Genomic DNA, 21,533 nt, shown 5'->3' on the forward strand with positions numbered 1-21,533 from the left:
GTGATGCTAATGTGAGCAGGAACATCACAGCAACCTGCTGTCTGCTGCAGCACCTGACCTATTGTCATGCTATTGTGCAAAAACACAGCTAATTACCAACGGAGCATAAACCTTGTGTCCTTAAATGATAAATGTTGTGGTACAGTTAGCATAGATGCTAAGGAAATAGGGTTTGACTATGTGGTTTGCTGGTTTACGGCTGTTGTATAACTAATAATACATAAAAAATGACTGTGACTAAATGACCAAATTAAACAATATTAGCTTATTTAAAAAAGCAATGCAAGTAACATTTTACTTTATGGTACATTTCAGAAAATGATTGCACTACAGACTACACTATGCACACTAAATATGTTAAAAATATAAAGCATAATGCCTTTTTCTTTTTTAAATCACAGATAACAAAAAGTGAATTTCTCGCAAATCTCATGTCATTAATTTACAAATCCAGCTAAATGAGATATCTGTGGGGCATCTTTGTATACTCTGATGTGTACTGGTCACGAGCTCCACCGATAGTATAATCCAAATGAAATGTTGTACAAGGGTAGAAGAGTACTTTGTTCTTTTCGTGGCACCATAAATCCTTTGAAAAAGAAATCATTTTTTAACCCTTTTAGGAAGTTATCCTACATAAATTTCAAAGCAGTGTTTTTTTTTTTTACTTCTCTTAAATATGCCGTGGAATGGAGGCAGTGGGGGCTAATTACGAGCATTCTTCACTGAATTAGCGTTCGGTGTGTGGTAAGGCTGTGCTCGCCTTCGTCTTGATCCCTTAACTGATCCCTTACTTAGTCTCCAGAAGGTCAGAGGTCACTTGGTTAATTAAGGGTCCAATCAGTCTGTAGATAAACTCATCTGAGCTTAATGTTTGCACTTTTTTAAAGTTCCAGCAGCTCCGCCTGGTACCCCTGAGCTGTTCGTGGACACTGCTAATCTACCCACAGACAGGGGAGTAGGTTAACCCAGCTCAACAGCGCCAAGCTTCAACGGCCTTTTCATTTCAAGGCCTTCAGTCAATGAAGAATGTCTGTAAGCTCTCGCTAAAGCAGAGAAATTACTCTAACTTGGTGTATTGTACACAGGGCGAGGGTTCGGGGTGGGGGGGTCCTAAACCTCTCAAAGAGCAGTAGATTATGGAGAGTAAGTAATGTTTATGCTTCAGAAGCAGGGCAATGTTTTCAATGGAGATACTGTATTTGTCCTTCTCTGCTGGCCCATGCTGCACACATCCAGGGTGATGAAAGAGGGGCTGAGCAAGCAACCATGAAATCTCTGGTTGTGTTGTGGATCAACAGAGATTACTCACTTTATCAGTGCTTTGTTTGACTCTTAATGTGAGGCTAAACAATTAGAACTTTGATGTATACTCTAATTAATTGAGCAGCAATGTGTTATATACCTGATCCCCAAAGAAGTCATTATTCACTGACAAGAAACTTTTTGCTGTGGTATGACAGTCAGATTTTTGCACCAAGTATTTCAAATTTGTAGCAAAAGGCAAAAATCCCCTTAAGTGTCATATATTTTTCCAAAATGGAAAACCTTGCATCCATGATTACACAGCTTTTTGAAAATAATGGTAGTGGAAATCAATGCAAAAACTGAAAGCTTCATTTGTCTCTTTCTTAGAAAATGGAAAACTCACAGGAGGTAAACACATGCACACAACAATATACGTGTGAGCATGTGTTCTCAAAACAAACGTCCTAAACATTTCCATTACATTTGTAGTAATGTAAAAACCAACTGCTCCAAAAAGGTACAAAACTGAATTTGAAGCAATTCACTTAAAAGCTTTGTCACTAACCCCTGCAAAAGAAACCAAACAAAAACGTTTTTGTGCAAATTACACACGTTTTTTATATCGATAAGCACTCAATTACATGAAAATCTACCATGCAGGTCAAAAAGATGTGACCGTAAAGCAGCAATAACACAGAAATCTGTGTCCACATGTTCACCGCCACACAACACATTTCTATCGATGTTTCAACAAGGATTATAAACTCTCTGAAAACACTTAAATAGTAGAAAAACTTACCAGACTGCCTTTGTAAAAATTATCCCTCAAACAAAACAGTGTCTACTCGTACAGAAAATCTCCACAGTCTCCTGTCCCTCGGACTGTGAGGGAATCAAAGCTATGAAAAGATGTGAATCTAGCTGAGCAAATAGGATTAAAGATGGCTAAATCCAAATGGCTGGAAGCACAGCATGCATTAAAGAGGAATTCTCTCAGGAAAGATAATCCCCATATACGCATTTTAACACACTTCACTCACTCCTGAGTTTTTTTACACACAGTCATAGTAAAACCACTATAGCCTGACTGTCCACACACACACACACACACACACACACACACACACACACACACACACACACACACACACACACACACACACACACACACACACACACACACACACACACACACACACACACACACACACACACACACACACACACACACACACACACACACACACACACACAGCATCTAATAATACAGCGCTGCCTGGTCCATACAGACTGTAACCATGACACATGCAACTTCTCATTCCAGACGTGGAAACTTTACACTGTATGAAATGTGTCAGCGTGCTAATCATACATGCTGACATATATTATTTTCCTACCAATGTTTTTTTTACCTTGAGCACCTCCATTGGCACCTGGGCAGCAGGCGGCAGACTGGCAGGGACGCTGACATTGATGGCAGGGGTCTGTGCCGCTGTGGTTTGTGGGTAATGGCAGGCCTCTTGTTTCTGCTGCTCCCGCCGCTCCTGCTCCTGAAGCTGCTCCCGCATCAGCTGCTGCCGCAACAGGATGCGTGATGTCATGGCGGAGGAGCTCAGCGGGGGCTTGGAGGAGCCGTGCTGCTCCGAAGGGCTGCCGCAGAAAGAAAAAAAGATGCCAGATGAATGAGCAGAGACAGCGAGCGATGTGGAGATAGTGATAACACAGAGAGGGTAGAGAGGGGTCAGACAGGGAAGGAGAGGTCAAGCAAACGAGACGAGAGAGGAGGAAGATCAGAGAGCAGCAGAGGTAGAAGAAGATGAAGGGAGAGCAGATGGAATAAAAGGTTAATATGAGCGAAGGGCAGAGATCAAAAACATCTTAACTGTAGAGCTGCAGAGATTTGATGATTAATTGATTTGGATTTGCTAAGATACTGAGTGAGCGTATATTCAGACTCTGCTAATCGGGGCAGGGATTTTAAAAGCACTAATGTCAAACTTTTGCAGGTTCCAGCCTGTCATGACGTTTTTGAATATTGGTTTGAGAAAAACAAGCACTTAGAAGACATAGCTATGGCCCTAGGAAATGTTGATGCTTTTTTTTTGACATTTAATGTATTATCAAGAATATAATTGGTAGATTAGGCCCTGTTTTTATGCTATTTCCAAGACATAGTACAATTAAACCACTCAGCATTCATTAAAATGCTATTTTCAACAGATAAACTTTCTGATTCTGAATCAGAAGCAGAAACAGGTTTATTGCCAAGTGGGTTAACACATACGAGGAATTTTCCTTGGTGTACATAACACAGTTAAATAAAAACAATTTAAACCTATTATAAGTTAAGATATGGGCAATTATTTACATGAAATCTGGATATACTATAAAACTACGTGCAGTATACTATTGCAAAGTACTTCTTCGAATAATACAATGAAATAAAATATGTACAGTATTGTTATGGAAAGTGGATGAGAGTACACAAATGTGCAAAATATTTGGAGGGTTGTGCAGAACTGGCAATACTTAGATTAAATAAATAAAAACAAGAAATACTTTGGATAGTGTGCATCGATGCAATGTAATGAAGATGTTTGAGAGCTCCTAGTCTTAAAGCTTTTTTACATTAGAGGAATTAAACCTCAACAGAAAAGAGGAACAGGTTTCATAAAAGGTTGCTTCAGTTTTCCCACTCTCTTAAATTTAGACGGCTGCTCCCCAGACAGAGTCCTAAAATAGAGAGGCTCTGCTGAAGCAGAAGTTGCCGGGATGAAGCCTTCATCGAGTGAGCGATCCTTTTGACAAATCTCAGTAAAACGTCTGGCCAATCCAGCTGTGCAGTAATCGCACTAATTAGCCAGTGGAGTCAAACACAGCTTCGGTCTGCAGCGTATTCACTGGGTGTTGAACCCTCAGCATACCATCATTCTCCCCCCAGTGCTGCACATAATCTCATTGTCTGATTCCACGCCCACTGAACCCTGAGCAAGAGCGAAAACACGCTACGGTGTAACACAACGCCACATTTTCTGACTGTTATCTACAGTCAAATAAGATTAGGTATTGCCCTTTAGCAGAGACATCTATCATTCACTCCTGAAGACAATGCTGATACAGATACATTGATTATTGATCCTAGATAAATCAATTAACAAGTCGTTTTAATGAGGGAGTTAGAAGCAGAACAAAGACTGGGGTTTTGTCTCTAAAAGTCCTGCAGCAGTTTGGGACTCTCAAATGTTTTTGTGTCAAGTTTCTTTGTACTTCCCCCGCTATAGAGAATCAGGTTTAGTGGTTATATGTATAATTCCTTTGTCTGTGTGACTTTATGCAATTGTGTTTCCTTTCATCAGTTTCAAACAAAAGTGATTGGATCTAATGTCAGCTTTTTTTTTGTTAATTTCCACTGCCAGAGCAGAAATCCTTTGATTTGTTTCTTTCTTTTATCTGTTTCACTGTTTGAGTGTTTGAATTTTACACAACAGTAGTTTTATTTCCTTTGCCCCCTCGTGTGTAGCTAGAAAAAACATAAAAAGTGAATTTCTTTCAAAAAGCCCACATTTTTTTAATGCAAAATATGATGATACGATATTTACTACATTACTTCCTTAATTACTTTTAATGTGGAAAAAGTAACATTTTGGGATACTTTAACTTGGAGTATGTCATTTCATTCTTACGTAGATATTCAAATACAAATCAGAGGCAAATAAAGAAATGACATGTTGATTATTAATGCAAAAATAAAATTAACAATACAATATGATCCCTCCCCTCGGTCATGAACCTTGGAGTGACCTTCACTAGCACTTTTAAATTCGACAAGCAGGTCAGCACCGTAGTAAAATCCTGCTTTTTTAAAATAAGACTATTGGCCAAAACCAAGTCGTATTTATCTTTTAATGACTTAGAAAGGGTTATTAACGCCTTTGTAACCTCGAGACTGGACTATTGTAACGCTCTGTATGTGGGTATGGACCAGGCCTCAATTAAACGCTTACAGCTAGTCCAAAACGCTGCTGCACGTTTGCTGACTGGCCACAAAAAGCGCGACCACATCACCCCTATTCTGGCCTCACTACACTGGCTTCCAGTTCGGTTCAGAATTGATTTTAAAATCCTTTTATTTGTTTTTAAAGCACTAAATGGGCTGGCTCCGGCCTATATAGCTGAACTGCTCCAGCGCTACACCCCAGCCAGAGCTTTAAGGTCTGCTGACCAGCTGCTGCTGGTAGTGCCCAAGACCAGGCTAAAAACCCGCGGGCACCGAGCCTTCGCAGCAGCTGGCCCTAGGCTCTGGAACACTCTGCCCCTCCATTACCCCATTCACACCAACGGTGTTTCAGGGCCGGTTTGGAGCTGGAGCTTGAAAAGCACCGGGTTTTCCTGTTCACACCGCAGCGGAGCAGCCTCTAAGCTCCGGAATCCGGTTCGTTTCGAGCACCAAAAAGTTGTCCGTCTAGAAGCAAGAACCGCATACGTCACGCTTACGTCGGAGGGGGGCAAGATTAACCTGAGCTAACAGTTAAGTCGAGTACGGCAAATAAAAGTTGTAACAAGCAGTAGTGCTGAGCAAAGTGACTAGAACGCAACCACACACTTGTAAAAAAAAAACACGCTTTATAAAGTTAGGCAACACTAACCAGGCTTCTTGTGATTCTGTTTATTTGTACCTTACTTTGACCATCCGTTCGCTGTTATTGATCATTGTGGAGAGCAGGCAGACGTTTTGTTTGTTATTATAGCAGCTATCGGATGGAATCAATACATGGGCTGCACAGGTTGTCATGTCCGACTATCACAAGTAGAATCATAATGAAAAATACGCCGGTAAAAAGTGCCTGTAGAAAACGGCTTAGCAAGTAGTCAGTTTAGCTTCGGTTGCTATGCTAACATCACCCATGTTATACCAGAGAAACTTTCATAACAGCGTTGTGATGCCAAACAGCGTCAATTCAGACTGACACCAAACAGCGTCAATGCAGACTGACACACATTCACTTAAGGGGAACTGGGGATATGTATCAGCTGCTTGTGTGACAGTCAGACAGTGAATACTTTAGAGCCGTGTGAGCTAACCCGGAGCTAACGGGAGAATACACTCCCGTGGAAGAGCAGCCAGCACTGCAGCGGTCGGTAAATGCCGCTGAAACACATTAATAAACAATGAACCACGGCACTCTGGAGAAAAGTATAAGGTTGGAGAAGTCGTTATTTAATTTAATCTGGCTTCGTATGATTAAAAGCAACACGATCATCGACCCGACGCAGTCCCCGGCCCGTTGTTGTTGTGAGGTGAGCTTCGTAAGGGGAGAAAATCAGCGACGTAAACTGTGACGTCATGACGCAGCAGCGGCAGCACCAGTCGGGCTCTGAGCGGTGTGAAAAGAGCCGGAGCTAAACCGAAGTATCGGTTCTGAACCTGAAAAGCTCTAGCACGGAGCTTGAACCGGAGTTGCGTTGGTGTGAAAGGGGTACATGTGAGGTCGGCCCAGACCCTAGGGGTTTTTAAATCTAAACTAAAAACACATTTCTTCTCTCTGGCTTTCTAGTTAGAGCGGAGCACGACTCCTGACTTTTCCGTGTGTTTTATTTTTATTTTGTTTTTAAGATATATCTGTTGTAATTTATTGTCGTTTATTGTGATTTGTAGTAATGTGATTTTATTACATGTACAGCAGTTTGGCTCGACCAAAAATCGCTTTTAAATGTGCTATATAAATAAAACCTGATTTGATTTGATTTGATGATGTATTATTATACTGAATAAAACTGTTTCCGGCCAGTTTAAAAAATAGTTTGAATATTTCCACCTTGACTAGCAGTGATTACAGTTATTTATAGCTAAATGCATCAATAATAATAATGCAATATTATAACATATATTTCTGAAATAATGTCTACTTTTACAAACTCTGATATTCACTATAATTAAAGCTTAACCCAGTGTAATGTCAATTAATGCTAGAAGCTCTGTTAGAACCATAGGTTAGAACACAAGTAATTGGATTACACAGGATGTAATTTGTCATAAACCAAGCCAATGGCAAATATAAATCAGTGAGCTGCTTTAAGCGCTAGAGGAAAAGTGAGGAGTTCATCAAAGTTATTATGATTCATAGTGTCGGAATAATAATATGCCTCTACCGAATGATGTGCCAATACATCAAGAAGATGTTGAGATATTTCACTAGATAAGTTAAAACTTTAAGTGCTGGTGGCACTAGACAAAATGTCAAGGATCACCAAAGATATTATTAATTATTATGTGGGCACAATGGATAACTACCATATGCAAGACTTAGATTTTACAGTTATAATGTGAACTTTCCAGTGCTCTCTGGTGGATCAAATATGTAATAGTATCACTGTTTTCCCTTTCCAGTAGTGTGTTATATAGGGGTTTCTTGCATGTAAATGGTCTGCAAAGGCTTGAATCCCAATTTCTCTCACACACACACACACACACACACGGCACACACACACACACACACACACACACACATACACACACACACACACACACACACACACACACACATACACACACACACACACACACCTGCCTGAAATGCCTTGATTGGACTCCTTTGTTTACTACCGCAACATAGTGACGTCACTATGTAACGTCACTATGTAACGTCACTATGTAACGTCACTATGTAACGTCACTATGTAACGTCACTATGTAACACTCGTTCTTCTATTGGCTAGCACTCCAACACATTGTACGTGATAGGCTAAGGGGCGGGACATCACAACAGAGCCGGCCAGCTAACCAATCAGGACAGACTGGGCTCTGGTTTCAGACAGAGGGTGAAAAGAGGTGCTGCAGCACAGGCAGTATGAGAAAAACAAAAACCTTTTTTAACATTAAAGCATGGAAATATGTCACAGTAGAGGCACCAAATACAAATATGAACCTAAAACTGAGCAGCATATGTCCTCTTTCATTATATTTGTGTTTTTTCCCTACTGGAATTTCTTGCCATGAAATCAGCTGTAATACAAATCAATAAATCTCTGATAAGCAGGTCAAATCAGGCATGTTTATCAATCGTCTCCATTTAAAAATAGTGTGTGTGTGTGTGTGTGTGTGTGTGAGTTAGTGTGTGTGTGAGTTAGTGTGTGTGTGAGTTAGTGTGTGCATGAATGACCAGAAGCCTGTCTACAAAGCAAAGCTCCACTTCCCTCTCTCTGTTCCTTCCTTTCGACTGTTTGGTGGCTTTTTGCCAAACTGACCACTGAAACACATAAAAAGCTCTTTTGTCCCTTTAAAAAAAATGTTTCTCTCGTGTGTGTGTGTATGTGTGTGTGTGTGTGTGTGTGTGTGTGTTCACTCCTCTCATGTTTGTGTATCTCGAAGGAGAAAAAAAAAAATAACAATGGCAGTACAGTGCTGAAGAGCCCCACCCACCCAACCCATGATTCCTCTGATTCGGCTCACTACAGCACTCCATCACACTCCATTATTAGCCAACTGTCAGAGCTGAGGCTTTGATGAAGGTATTACTGCCCAACAGCACTCAGGGAGATGAAGAAGCTTTGCATCCTGAGTGAGGAGAGGCTAAAACACAATGTTTAATGTAGAGAATGACGTCTGATCTCTGTCCAAACTCTGAGCTGGTGGAAAAATAAAGTGCAAAACAAAACAGACACCACTTATACTACTGCTGGTAACTGACTGGAGCTAATAGCGCTGTCTAATGGACACTAATGGTACAACAACAACTTCCTCTAAAAACTAATGGCAACACATTAAAACCATGTATTTACTGTTAGAAAAATCATTTTCAAACTCTTTTGTGATTATCCATTCAAAAAAGAGAGGGACACAAAATCTTTATTGGTTCTCAAAATCAATGACAAATGTAAACATTGTCTTAACTTAACAAACAACTTAAAATGATATTGATTATTAACCAGGACCAGTTTAAGCACCAACTGTTCAACAGAAAGCTCACTGCACGCGGAGAAATCTGCTGACGCTGTTATCGTATTTACTTTACATAGTTCTCTGCGAACTGTACATTTTGTGTATACTAATACAAAGTCATGCAAGCATGCAGAGACGCCATACTCACAAAGGGTCAAATGAGCAGGGTCTATGCACTTGCACTCCTACGGCCTCCATATTTAATTTTTTTTTTGCACCACCCGCCCTTGGAGAGCTATGAAAGTCATGCCGGTGGTGCAGCGCTGAAAGTGTGTCAAAGGTGGGAGTGTCCGGGGCCGGCCTGGACTCTCCAATCGCCTCACAGAGGAGAGGAGAGGAGAGGAGAGGAGAGGAGAGGAGAGGAGAGGAGAGGAGAGGAGAGGAGAGGAGAGGAGAGGAGAGGAGAGGAGACGAGACCACTGATACACACTGCCCATCAACTAGCTGATTTAAAACACACACACTGTGTCCCTTGGAGGCATGAGTCCTGACTGGTCAGTGGACGACGTGCAGCCAATCTGTAGTCACTGCATGTATCTCCAAAATGACAACTCTTTGTAAGCTAAAAGCAGTGGTGTTTTGTGATATGTGATAAAGGATTGGTAATAGATTGTGTCGCCCTGGTGTTAAGCAGTATTTACATTGTTACTCTACCTATTTTTCTATAAAGTGAAGATTTGTTTACCTACTTTTGATACATGCTTTGATAGAATAACTGTATGCTGTTGAAAAAACCCAAAAAACAAAGTTTAAAAAGGAAATAGATTGTGTCCTTTCTCACTGTTATCGCTCAGCAAATGAGATCGCAGAAAAGCTGTTCTGCAACTAGCTGTAATGAACCTTTCTTCTCTTGTTTGTCTCAGAGGCTGCAGGTGGATCACAGAGGAGATCAGGCCCTCCTGGCTGACTACCCCCCCCCCCCCCGCTCAGCTGGAACACAGCGCAGTGATTATGTAGCTACATGACGGTAAATTGATCCACTCTGGCTTCCCTGCTGATCACTACACCCCAGCGTGCTGCAGCTGGCATCACCCCGCAGGAGAGAGATATCCAGCACATCTGTGACGACAAACATCTGGATGCAACTGTTCATAAATGAAAATGGATTATATGGTTCAAACAAAACCAAACCAACATAGCATATTGTTATGTGCATTCTACAAAAAAATGCAACAAGTCTTGTTACTAGAGCAGTAGAGAATTTGACTTAAATTAATCAGTTTTTAGCTTCAGTTGCCAACTCTTCTTAAAGTCTAAGACATTTTATTCAAGCAAAATCCAAACATTTGTCTGAAGTAACAATACATTTAGCATATTTTGAGTTTTTGAACACCTTGTGTTGCAAGAAGACATCTGGAGACATCAAATACAAATGTGTCCAACAAATTAAAAAGTATGTTTGACAATAACAGCGATAACTAATAAGTTGCTCTTAGGGAAGTAGCTTAACCGGCCCCTGTAATAAACTAGCCAATTCAAACGTGCTACTACTACACAGTGCCTAACAATTCTTCTTGTCCAGATACAAATCACACAGTGTAAAATAAAGTACCAAAAGTACATACAGAAACTCTAAAAACCACATGTCTCTACAAATTGACAGCGCAGCTAATCTGAATCTATCTGAATAGATTCAGATTCAAGAGCAAAACTAAATTGGGTAAACTGTAAAAGCATCAGGAGAGATAATCAGATACTTTCCAGGAAGCCAGGACCACACAGAATAACTTGAACTTGCCGGGTCTTATTTTGTAATAGCATACCGCTCTGTACAATAAGTTTCTTCATGCAATGCGCCTCATACAAGTCATCCTCCCTGCTCCTCACAGTTGTTCCTGTCAGTAAACTCTCCTGAGGGCTCAGCTCTATCAGTGGCTTTATCTATTCCTAACTGCGGGAGGAAATTCTTAAAAAAGAATCCTAATACTCAGAATTGAATTCAAATGTTCTCTATGAAGCGCCATGAATGCAGCCCCCGGGGGACTATAGACTTGTGTAACTCGTGATTTCACATGTTTGCCAAATGCAGCGTCCTGCAGCTAACAGTGGTCAGGTGGTCTGGTGCTCCTGGATCACAGGTGCAAGGGGGCGTGGCCTGAAGAACAATAGGGAAGTGAATTGTTTGGTCCTGTGTTGAAGCAGAAAGGCTTTTGGAGATAGACAGAGGAGCTATGGATGATCTAGGCTGCACACTCGGCAGATGGAAAAGGCATTTGGATCTTTTTTTGATGGTATACCTTCATGTGAAGAAAAAAATGGGAGTCCTTTTTTTGAAGAATATTGGGAATATAGCAACTAGAGGACTTGGGATCAACTAGGCCGGACTCCTAATCAAGATCTATGTGCGGTAAATTTCAGTCTTTTGGGTTTTTTATGCATTTCTACAGCTCTTTATCTATACGTTTCATTTAAAAGGAAAACATACTGTATGGCAATTTTTTGTTTTATTTTACATTTTGGTTGGACTCTGCGGGCTCTATAAGGAGGCCTTGTTTGAGTTGAACTATCTTTGTTGTCAACCTAGTAGACATGAACCTAATGGTCGGGCAGGGGTTTGTTTTCTTAAAATGTTTTGTTATTTAACATTTAGTACATTGATTCCTAGCTTGTGTTGTTGTCAGCAGGGCTTTAAAGGCCCAAAATACTTTTTAATTTCCTTTTTAAATAAGGCTTTTTGGTCTTGGAGTTTCCTCATTTGGACATCTTCTTTCGAATTATATTTAACTATGCTTAAAGGTGGGGTAGGTAATTTTGGAGAAACCAGCTTGAGTGTGCTAGAATTTGAAAATACACAGCCGGAAAGAATCTGCCACTTCCTTACAGAGCCCCTCCTCCAACACACACGAACGCGCACATGACCAATGAGGGCACGAGATAAGTTTGTGCACAGATGGAAGGCTGACAGGCAGGTAGGCCATCCAGTTATTTTAGCCGGGCTGGCTAAAATGATTGGTCATGCTTTTTACAGTATTACGGCTTCCACAGATGACATTTTTGTATGTATTTATTGTCAAAGCACTTAAGATATTCATTGCTATCGGGATGTTAAGAGCATTCCATGGAATATAACAAAAAGTGTATCTCGAGCCGGTTTCTCAAACTTACCTACCCCACCTTTAAAACCCAATCTGTTTATTAAACAGTTGTTGGGTTTTTTGTATATATTTTATTAAATGCTCAATAGTGGAGGATGTGCTACCTCTCTTCACAAATAAAGCAACAGTCTTTAATCCTTATCACAACATTTCTGAAATGAATAAATAAGCCGATTTAAGTCGGTTTCTTAAGAAGAAATGACAAAAAAGTTGATCAATTGCTTAAACAAAGTGTCTTCTGTGTTGTGGTGGTCAAAACATGAAATTTGTAGACTTTACATTATTGGTTTCTAAGATATACTTCGCTTGTCATTGTTTTTACTATCTTCTGACATTTCAATAGATTAATTGAGCAAGAATTCAGCAGACTTAATCAATAATGAGCTGAGTTATACAGCCCTACAATATTTAGCAGGAAGCAGGATGTTGTGTTGGAAGTGCTGTTTCAGTGTTGTTGCAGTCCCTACTGGTCACCAACAGAGGCTGACAAAAATCACACATTTAAATTATTATTAATACTCTTGAAGCAATGCAAAACAATTCCAAAGTTTGTGAAAATGATCCAATGTGGAACTGTAAAGTGCTTCAAGAAGCCACAAGTAAAGGTTAGGACGCAGCAAAGTGATCCTAACTGCAGGACAAGTAGTGAGGACGGACTTTTACTGCAGCCACCTGTCTGTGTCATTAAGCTGCTGTCCCTATTAGCTCATGCCTGAAACCCGTCACCTTCAGACATCTCTGTCTACGATATCCCCTCGGGAACAAGCTGTTCCCAACACTGCACTTTCATAACCCTCAACCCACGATTCAGCTGTCTCTCACAGGCAGATATCACCTCATTTTATTCCCAAATTCATAATAACAAACCAGCATTTAAAGGCAATCGGGCACAATCTAATGTATTTGATATTGCAATATGTTCATATGAGGTCATCCAGGCAAACCATATGGAAATATAAGAATGAAACCTCAATATTCACTTAATACAGACAGATTTGCATGTATGGCAACCTGTCCAGTATCATAAGTAGTCATTGATCGATCATTTGATCACATTATCAGTCTTGATTGTTTATTCTTTGATTGAAAATGTCCTGATTGTGTGAATTTTAAAAGGATTGTTTTTTTAGCAAAGCCCTTGAAACTGTCTTTGTGTTTATATGGAATGAACCATTATTAACATTTTATTAAATGAAGCAAAGTTATTGTAAGATTCTAAGTAATGTATTATAGCATTTTTTATGCTGATTCAAAAGGTGTCACCCATCTATGTGAGAACATATCTGCTTCTTTTTTTATACATGTTGTGCTTTCTAATGCATTTTCCTCATGCATTAGAAAGCACAAGACTTCACTTTGCATGCCAAGTCAGCCAGAAAATAATGAGGCTTCAACTCTCAGTTTCAGAGTTAACACATCCACTGCTAAATATACATCTTATTCACACTGCAGTAGACTAGCTTCACTGTCTGTCTCACGTCTATGTTCGGCACAAAAAGACTGGCACATCGTCTGCAGCAGGCTGAGCGCTCTCTCAAACTGAAATAAGAACACAAATATGTCTTTGAAATGATTTTGTCACACCTCAGATTTTAAATTTGGAAACCACAGGGGTAATAATGACGGGATATGACCAATAATCAATGGAACTAATTATATCCATTATGCGCAACAATGTCTCGCAACACTGTCATCGTGACTGTGCTGGATCATCCTCATGTGATGGGAAGAGGAAGTGGGACGCCTTCAATCGAAACAACTTTTCAGACAACTTCACATTTTCCAAAGTAACTGGCATGAAATAATCTGTGATTCTTCGCTCGCACTGAGACTGGCTGCCTCTGCTGCTCTGCCTGTGACAACACAACACAACACAGCTCAGATTGTACGCGTAACAGTATAATGACATTTCACTAATCAAGTAATTAGTTTAAAAAATGCAGAACTGGGTTAAAGGGTAGGGCTGTGCGAGAAGACAGTTTTTTCTTCTCCGTGAGTTGGAGTTGTTGCTGAATTTAGAGGAACGTAGATTAACTCCAAATCTGCAACAAAAAAAAGTCTCAAGAATCAACCAGAGTCTACCAAACGTCTGTAATAAGAGCTCTGTCTGAAAACAATGGTGTACTGTCCTCTCACAATGAAGCCATGTTTTTCTACTGCTGAACAACCTCACAGAGACACGTAGATCCAAAAAAACAACTGATAATGAAACACCATTCTGTTAATAGAGGTATTAATCTCTCCCGTCCTCATCACTCCCATCAGCAACACAGCAAAGTGGTGAGTTTCACAACATCTGCGTTAGATCACAGCTGAAAAGTGTTGTGTAATCTATTAAAATCACCCAGAAAACAGTGTCATGCTTGATCGTCATCAGTCAAAATAGACTTGTTTTTTCTTAGTTAGTCAGTACCTACAAATTATTCTGGTATTTATCTATATTTAGAATGAACTTTGGTCAAAAGTCATTCATCAAAACATGACGTTATTACAATTGTCAGCTACTAAAAAGTGCATAAAATAAGTTGTATACTCTATTTTGGCAATAACTTTCATTTTCTTTCTTGTTAATTGAAGAGAGAAATCTTTCTGACAACTCTAAAGAACTGTAATTAACAAGAGTGATATCTAAGTGTACAAAAAGTCATATGTAAAAATGTAAAGTTGTGTTTTTACGGCAGTCTCGTCATCACTAAGGTGCTGGAATATGGATTTTGTTAACTTTGTACAGAGCCACACTAGCTGTTTTTCTTGTCTTTATGCTAAGCTAAGCTAACTGTCACCCGGCTCCAGAATTATATTCAATTTTAGGACATGAAAGTGGTATAAATCTTATCTAACTCAAAGAAGAGTTTCCCAAAACTGTGTCTTCAATGACTTCCTGAGACCCCTTGATATATATTAGTATTATTGCTTACACCATTAGCATCTGAACATACATTAGACAGCAATGTGCAATACTTCCAGAAAAAAGGTGAAAGGTCAAATGAGACCACAGAGACCTGACTCAGCCATTGCTGATTGTTTGGAGTGGCCTCAACAGCAGCTTTCTGATAAGTCTGTGTGTTCATGTCCATATGAACTTCTAATGTTTGTAACGTTTATTCTACAACAATGTTTGTTTTAGTCAGGATTAAGAGGCGACTCTCCAATGTTTACTTTCAGCATTGAATTTCCAGCTCTTCAAATAAATACATAGAAAGCAGACACTGGATTCAAGAGCAGGTTGTGTTAGGTTACACTTTTATAGCTCTATCCGCCTCTTAATAGTTGATATGAAATGTAAACATCTCGCAGTGTAGCTTCTCCACAAAAATATCTGCACATGTTCCACTGTAGATGGTTGTTATGTATCCTACGACAATTTACTAAACACAGTGACACAATATTATTTGACTAACCAGTTATTGGTAACCTACAGATTGCATTTGGCTATGAACATTTCCATCAAGAGGTAGGCTGTTTGTACACTTTCTTTAAAGTAGTAGCCATACAAACATCATCCCACCCATCAGCTTTATCAACACATCAGCAATGAGTGAAGTTGAGCAGGATCTCCTCTGAAAACTGACCTTTCTCTCCTCTACAAGCTAATATTTGAAGTAGATGTTGACAAGACAACACCCAAGTGTTGCATAACTTCATGCCAGCAGGATAACCATAAGGAATGGGAGTTGAATCCCGGCATGGAGATGAGCTCCAGTAACATCTGTGGAGAAGCCTGCTACATGCACGCACTGTGGAACAACAGCTCAGAACAGAATCTGGAGCCCAATTATCACCTAAACACCAAAACCGCTCCGGCGTGGGAAATAACTGTCTCAACAACTGACCTGTTTAAGAGTTGACTCTTCAATTCGTAATACGTTTTAGGCTCCTCTTGAAACTCCTCTCCAACCTCGAAGTCGGGAACTATTCCCGATTCGGACTGCATACTTGCAGATGTCAACTTTTTTATTTAATGGAAACGTCAAACCCCTGGAAAAAAACCAGACGGTGGATATTTGTGGCGCCGTCCTTCGCTCCGTACCGACCGCTGTCAGCCGCCTCTGTGCGGGACCCGGAGCTGTGTAGTCCTCCGCCGCAGCGAGAACCGCACTGCCAACGGGCTGCACGAGACCAACGAACTACGACTCCCAAGATGCACCTGGGCTGTCAATGTCAGCCTGGTTTTTATTGGCTACAACATGCGAGGGGGATTTTACACAGCCTTATTTGCTCAAAACGATAGTGTCGAAAAGTTTAAAACCTTTAATAATAAATGATAACAGCTGGTTAATGATGGACATTTAGACTTATTTTGGGTTACAACAATGCAAATGCTTCCTGCAGTTCCCTTTTTTTAATGATTTGTTATCGTTTATAGACCTCCTATAACGACTAACTGCACCAAAACAATACAAATATATATTTATAATATGACTGCAGCCTAAACACGTATCTACCTTATTAAAGTGTATTATCATCCAACATATGCCGGTTTAATTTTAGCATGACGATACAACATCAATACGTGATCAATTGTCATAATTATGCTCAATGCACCAAACATGAGGCTATATTTAGGCCATATAGTGACCTTGAAAAAAACCGCTTCATGCTAATGTAGATATCATGATCATCATAAAAAAGATTCCAATAAGATGACATTGCATGGCTTCACCACTTCACGTTTACTTTCTTAATAAATGAAACACTTCTGCACCAGAAAAGCACAAAATACTACATTCTTTAAATTATTGATAATTATTAACCTTAATATTGCATTTCTCTGATCGTCACAGCAGTTTAATCATGCAGGTATTTCCCCCAAATCCCCACAAACCTGGTGACTCTGTCGACCCTCATGCCTCGGTTCCCTCGCTGTGTTTCCTGTGCAGACAGACTGACCTGCCTCTGCTGCTCGTCTCGTCCTCAGACCCTCACTCTCCTCTCTGCTCTCCAACTTTGGTTTCCTCACTGGTTCCCATGATCCAATCCACCACTCGGGGGCAGTATTTGATAGAGAAGCCAGTGTTGTGGGCTCACTGTGGGGCACTTTCTATTACAAAATGGAAATTCTAGTTCAATATTTGCATTAGCTTCATCCTGCTGAACTGGTTTAAGTCTACTAATGCAAATATCATCCAAATGTTCTCCTGTTGGAAATCTCAGACTTCTAAATAATATAAAACGGAGCCTCAAATGGCATGCTCATAATTGAGCAACATAACTGGAATAGGAAACAGTTTACCAGTGTTTGTTCAAGATATTTTCTTTGCGCCGAAAGCTCAAAGCCTGTGAAATGCAAACAGAGTTACAGTGAGAGCGGGAGACATGATGCATACATGCGGGGCTTCACGTTCAGTCAAAAAAAGACACACAATAGACTAGACAACATATTATTCTGGGTGTTGTAGTTGGGTGAATAGCGGCACTGATTACAACGGGCCTCCAGCTGAGGGAGGCCCCCAGAGTTTATAGACTACAATGCCCTTTGTAATTACTCAAGTATAAGTATTTGATACTCCAGTTCAAATTGATCTGTCTTTGAAGAATGATTTTGTTGAAACTCTTGCAACATAAAAGATCCTTGGTCACCTTTCAACCCAGAGATTTGGACCCAGTGTTTGTGTTATTTTCTATACTACGAAACTAAAGCCTGTCCCCAATTTCCATAATTTACTTTAGCTCTTTGTTTCATATTATTATATGTTGTTGGTGTATCCTTTGTAGTTGTTAAATGTCATGTCCACACAGTTTTTGAAACTGACAACAAATCAGTTTTAAGGGTAAAACTTTAGCTTGATTTTTCTAACATTGGGTCAAAAATAACCAATACAGTGTTTACACACCGTCTCTTTATTTTGATGGGTTACTGACTGGTTTTTCTCATGTGTACTAATCTTAAATTAACCTAGTATCATGTTGATGCTATATTGACCTGAATTAGATTACAGCAGGAACAAACATGCCCTTTAGACATAATGGAAACAACAGGACGCTTCTCATTAAACATGTATCTGTGCGAGACAAAACCTATAATCATTCAACAGGTTACATGTGATAAGTGATTAGTCCCCTCACGTGCAATCATTTCCCACTAGCTTTTACAAAGTGCCACGAGAACATGTGCCAACAAATGCAGTGTTAGACAGACTGACAGTGAATGTCTAGCATCATGGTGGCCGTGTGCAATGAGATAACTGAACACAAACATAGACAATGTTGTGCAGATTTTAATGAGCAGTGACAGCCGATGCAAACAATGCTGGCTAATAAGGCAGAGCATTAAATGTAGGTCAACAAAAGCAGGGAGTGCAACAACAGTCCTGTTATCTTTTTTTGAGACGGCTGTCATGAGTGACATGCAGCCGTTTCCTACAGAGCATTTCCTGTATGTTGGACTCAAAACAAGATCCTGGATTGTGAGCAAAAGGTATCCTGTTGATGCAAGACATAAGGTTTCATGTTGACAGTTGTCTAATAATCAGATTGCCTTGAAAGAAATGGAGGAGTGGTTTTGGTCAGAAGTGAAAACTAATTCAACACCATGAATAGAATACTGCATTGTTTAACCTCAAGTTTGTTCCTCTTTGGAAAAATGTAAAACTCTGTTGTTAGAAGAAAGTTAAACCTGAAATACCTACTGTATATTCTTCTTTAAAATCTCAACTGGTAACTTGCAACATTTTCAAGAACAGAACACATGTGGTGGGCATATTGCTCAAAGAAAGCCTGTTTCTTTGTTTCTATTTCAAAACCTTGTCCCACAGTGTTTGCTTTTAGAGGCTTGTCCTTGTTTTCAAACTTTTCTATCACATGAAATCATTTTCCCATTAATAGCAGCAGTTTTAGATTCCATGTAAACAAGATTTGCAGCACTCATATTCAAAGCATTCCAGTTATGAGACCACAAAGTTATTCATTGTTGTTGTAAAACTCCCTCCGTTTCTATTGTTATGGATGCTGTGGGAGCATTTGCATAAAGCATCTGCCAATCAACATATGACTGTGATTAAATGGAGACGGAAAAGTAATTGCACACACATTCAACCATGCATAAAAAAACATAGACACAATGGCATAGTTATCTCTAATGGAGTAGTCATGAAGTGGATATTGCATTTTTGCTATTGTGCAAAATAATAAGTTCCATACAAACTTGCAAACTTTCATCAACTTTTGTAAACAATACCCTGGAGATTTATATAACTAACATGCAATAAAAATGAAAAGCAACCTACATCGACGTACATTCTTGATGGCTTGAAGCTTTTATTGTGAAATGTACAGTAAATGTTGATATTGCTGGATCTGATGAGAGTTTTACATGCTAGTTATTACAAAAATAACCCAGTGTCTTATACTTATCCCCTCAATGTATTACAAGTGCAACTTGCCATTGATTGTATAATGAAATTCCTAATGAGGGTAACGAGGGAATCCTACTCTTTTGTTTAAGAGAAGATTTTTTTTTGTAAGGAGGCGACTCAGAGGACAGATGGTTTTGGGGGATCTTAATGAGATACTTATTCATGTCTGATGTCAGAGCAAAGGAGGGGGGGGGGACTTTCTTTGCTTACAGACTACAGCATGTTAAATGTGGGGACATAACAACATTATTTAATTTATTAGTTAGTTTAATTGTTAAGTATGTTTGTCAGTGAAGCAATGGCTTACTATCTTAACATGTATTTGCGCAACATAATTAAATGTTGTTTCAGGGACTTTAACGAGTGAGTGTGCTTGCTTCTTTAGGCAATTACCAGAGGAGTAAAGAGTAAATTCTTGTGATGAATATTTTAGAGGCTCCGTCACTCCTCAGCTGAAATGAATATCACATGTGAAACACACACCAATGGGTTGCTTCTATAGTATTGTGTCTTTTAGATTGCATGAGTCAAAGATGTTTAATGATGTGGAACGATATATTTCCTTAATAATTTACCTGGAAGCAAGATAACAGCCACCAAACTTGTATTTTTAGTTTATTCTGCATATATCCTCTGCACAGTATGGTGTTAACAGTCATTTTTAAAACAGATTTTTTATTAAATATGCTAACGAACAACATGTTAACATCCTCCTGTAAACTAAATGTTGACTTTGACCCATATTTCAATTTAGGGCAACTGAGGTTAAAGCTGTAAAGCCTTATTAAAAATGGCTGTGTTTTTTGGCACATAAACATGTGGAAAATCAGCCTTTGAGTCAGGGAAATGCATCAAATAATTTCATTTGTCACTCATTTTCAATGTTCATTTATGAATAGTGATTTTCTTCCAGATGGTGTTAATCGTCATACACATTGTGATAAAATCATGTTTGAAGCATCAATGGTTACCATTTCCTGTGTTTTGTCCGTTATCTCACACGCTAAATCCTCAGCAGCTCACATTTTTATCACTTATATCCTGTTTATTGACACGGGTCAATAGTAAGGAAAGGAAAATCCTTTATGCAAATACTGTGCATCCAGGAAGGCTCAAACATACATAAAATTACCTGTTAGCTCAATTTTTGGAAATCCCCTTTAGCCTTAATTACCTAAAGTAAACACAACTTCATACAAACTTCATAATACATCTTCAAGAGATATAGGTCAAATAATGTAATATACTAGAGCACTGAGGTTGATTTTCTGTATGTACTTGCAGTAATTGTACAAATGTAGGTCCTATAAACCAAATAAAATAAAACTTAAATGTTGCAAGACATTCCCAAAGTCATTTTGTGAACACATAATTTTGAAAAAGTAAGAAAACAAAAAGATTTAGCCTGAAAATCGACACCGCTTCCATTTTCCCTGCCTTGCTACCCAATAATAATAGCCTGTAATTGTTCAATTTAAAGTAAGGCTAGGACTCTTCTAACCTTCTTTTTCCTCAAACTTTCCTCTTCTTTTCTTGTACATACAATAGATTATGGTGGCCAATAAGTATTTTAATGAAAACTCTGTCTACACTAATTACAAAGTCATTTGGGGGGTGCAATCTAAAGCAATTCCTTCTTTATTGTTGTTTGTTGATCCAATCTTGTGTTTCCTATTTGTTTGCCTGTCATATGGTTGGCTTTGACATCATTGTATTGGGTTGTGTGTAATGGTGACATTGTAATCATTTTTTAATTATACAGAAGCTTATATTTTTTAATAAGTTGTCATGGGAGCAACCAATAAGCATCCACATAACCAATAAACTGATGTTATATGATTCAACAAGGATTACAGAAATTAAATATTGAGTGCAACAGACATAGGCCAATGCCCC

General features: G+C 39.2%; 1 protein-coding gene across 3 annotated transcripts in view; it reads right to left on the reverse strand.

Moving 5' to 3' along the window:
* The window catches only part of LOC117479370 (microphthalmia-associated transcription factor-like), a 30,586-nt gene extending 13,414 nt beyond the window's left edge, over nt 1-17,172 (reverse strand). For 2 of the 3 annotated variants that reach the window (XM_034126311.1, XM_034126310.1), the window contains exons 1-2: nt 16,116-16,325; nt 2,661-2,898 (exon numbers count right to left, since the gene is read on the reverse strand). In XM_034126311.1, coding sequence (XP_033982202.1) covers nt 2,661-2,898; nt 16,116-16,216 — 339 coding nt within the window. In that variant the 5' untranslated portion in view covers nt 16,217-16,325. Of the gene's footprint in view, nt 1-2,660; nt 2,899-16,115; nt 16,326-17,107 lie in introns of those variants that run through there. The other variant, XM_034126312.1, reaches the window with a different exon arrangement.
* Nucleotides 17,173-21,533: the final 4,361 nt, after the last annotated feature.

The sequence above is a fragment of the Trematomus bernacchii genome, unplaced genomic scaffold (genome assembly GCF_902827165.1).
Source record: "Trematomus bernacchii unplaced genomic scaffold, fTreBer1.1, whole genome shotgun sequence".
NCBI lineage: Eukaryota > Metazoa > Chordata > Actinopteri > Perciformes > Nototheniidae > Trematomus > Trematomus bernacchii.